The sequence below is a fragment of the Tupaia chinensis genome, unplaced genomic scaffold, assembly GCF_000334495.1.
Source record: "Tupaia chinensis unplaced genomic scaffold, TupChi_1.0 Scaffold144326_1, whole genome shotgun sequence".
Lineage (NCBI taxonomy): Eukaryota > Metazoa > Chordata > Mammalia > Scandentia > Tupaiidae > Tupaia > Tupaia belangeri.
This window is the reverse complement of record NW_006204184.1, coordinates 231,529-233,187: the sequence shown is the minus strand read 5'-3', so window position 1 is coordinate 233,187 and position 1,659 is coordinate 231,529. Positions and strand designations below refer to the sequence as shown.

Here is a 1,659-nt window from a genome sequence, read left to right as displayed (position 1 = left end):
CCCCACCTCGCCTCCAGGGAGTTGGTGTGGGCTCGTACCAGCTGTACCCGGGCTGGGGGCGGTGGCTTTTCTGCAAGAGAATATAGCTGGAGTGGGGGGAGGGGCTTGAGGGTGGAAGTGGTGGGAGCTGGGCTGGCCGACACCTTACCTGTCTCCAGGTACCAGAGGTCCTTGCAGCAGACCTGGTTGTTCCAGGCCTTGCGATAGCCGTCACGCCCACTCCAAATGTACAGGCGTGTATTGATGGCAACAGCACAGTGGCCGGCTCGAGCCCGAGGGATGTTGTCCTCTAGAGTGTCCATGAGGATGGTCTCCCACGCCATGGTGTCTAGGGCAAGCAGGCAGAGAAGTCAGCAGAGAGGGCAGAGGAAGACCACCACCCAGCGCCCTGTCCTTTTGTTGTCGGGGTGGGGAACTGATACCAGAGAGTAATCCAAGATCACCAAGTTGAAAACAACAAAAACGAAATGAACAAAAATTGCCTGCTTATTGCAAGAAACACCAGGAATGACAATTATTTTAAGCCAGAAACGACAAACTGGGAAAAGTATTTGAAATGTACAGCCAAAGTTTAACTCCCTACATATCAAATAATACAACAACCCACGCAAGGAGATGTGCAGAGGGGTACATGTTTGTGGAATACACGATGGAATTTAAAACCTATACCCTCACTTAAAGGAAGAACAACACACATCAGAACCACAGTGTCCGGCAGTTTGATTTCTATGCCCACTGCGCCAGGGGCTTGAGGTGAATTGGGGCAGGGGCTGGCAGAGGGTGGGCTGAGTGTGCAGCTAAGGTCAGGGTCCCAGAACGCGGGTGCCCCAGGGCTGGGGGCATCTATGCTGCTAGAGCCTCTGTGCAGGGCAGTTCAGCAACACCTGACAGCAACTCCACATCTAAGCCTTGACCCTTTGAACACACTTGCACTTGGCCAAACATGGTACCAGGACACTCAGAGCAATGTCAAGGCCCAAGGAGGTGGGACTGCTCACTAACAGCCACAATGCTATTACTGATAGGACTTGTGTACACCTGTGTGCAGTGGGCTCCTGTTCCATATTTTTAAAAGAATTGTTTACTTATTTATAATTTATTATTTTTTAACCCAGAGAGAGACAGAGAGAGGGAAAGCAAGAAAGCAAGCCGCCAGGTCCAGGACTTGAACCATGGTCGGCCATATGGGAGTACAACGCTGTAAACACCACGCCACCTGCTGGCGCCTCCTGTTCCTTTATAAAGGAACCCACAGCTAATGCTTGTATATGAAGAGTCCCTGCAGTGGGTACAAGAACCAGCCCCATGGCTGCCCCTGAGGAGAACGGGGAGGAGGCTCCGCACTGGATGTGCCTGCCGGACCACGTGTATGAAGAGCCTGTTCGGAAACGTAAAAGGGAGAGCATCGCTTCCGAGTGCTCCATCCACCAGGTACTTCTGGTGTGGACTCTGGAGGGAGCTGCGGGCCCAGCCTCGCTCTCTGCACACCCCGCACAGCTCTCAGGACCGAGGAGGGTCAGCTTCCGCAGGCCACTCTGAGCCCGGGGAGGCCATACCCAGGTTGAGGCAAGCCAGCGTGTTGGTACACTTCCACTCCTTCTCGTGTGTGGCCACTTTGACGTCATCCATGACGAGAGGCACCGAGCCACCAAACACGTA

At 53.7% G+C, this 1,659-nt stretch overlaps 1 protein-coding gene across 1 annotated transcript in view; it reads right to left on the bottom strand.

Annotated features, from left to right (window-relative positions):
* Positions 1 to 1,659, bottom strand: part of HCFC1 (host cell factor C1) — a gene marked incomplete at its 5' end in the record, with an annotated part of 18,078 nt that overhangs the window by 11,659 nt on the left and 4,760 nt on the right. The window contains 3 exon segments of the mRNA XM_027767571.1: positions 7 to 70; positions 149 to 328; positions 1,217 to 1,353. Coding sequence (XP_027623372.1) covers positions 7 to 70; positions 149 to 328; positions 1,217 to 1,353 — 381 coding nt within the window.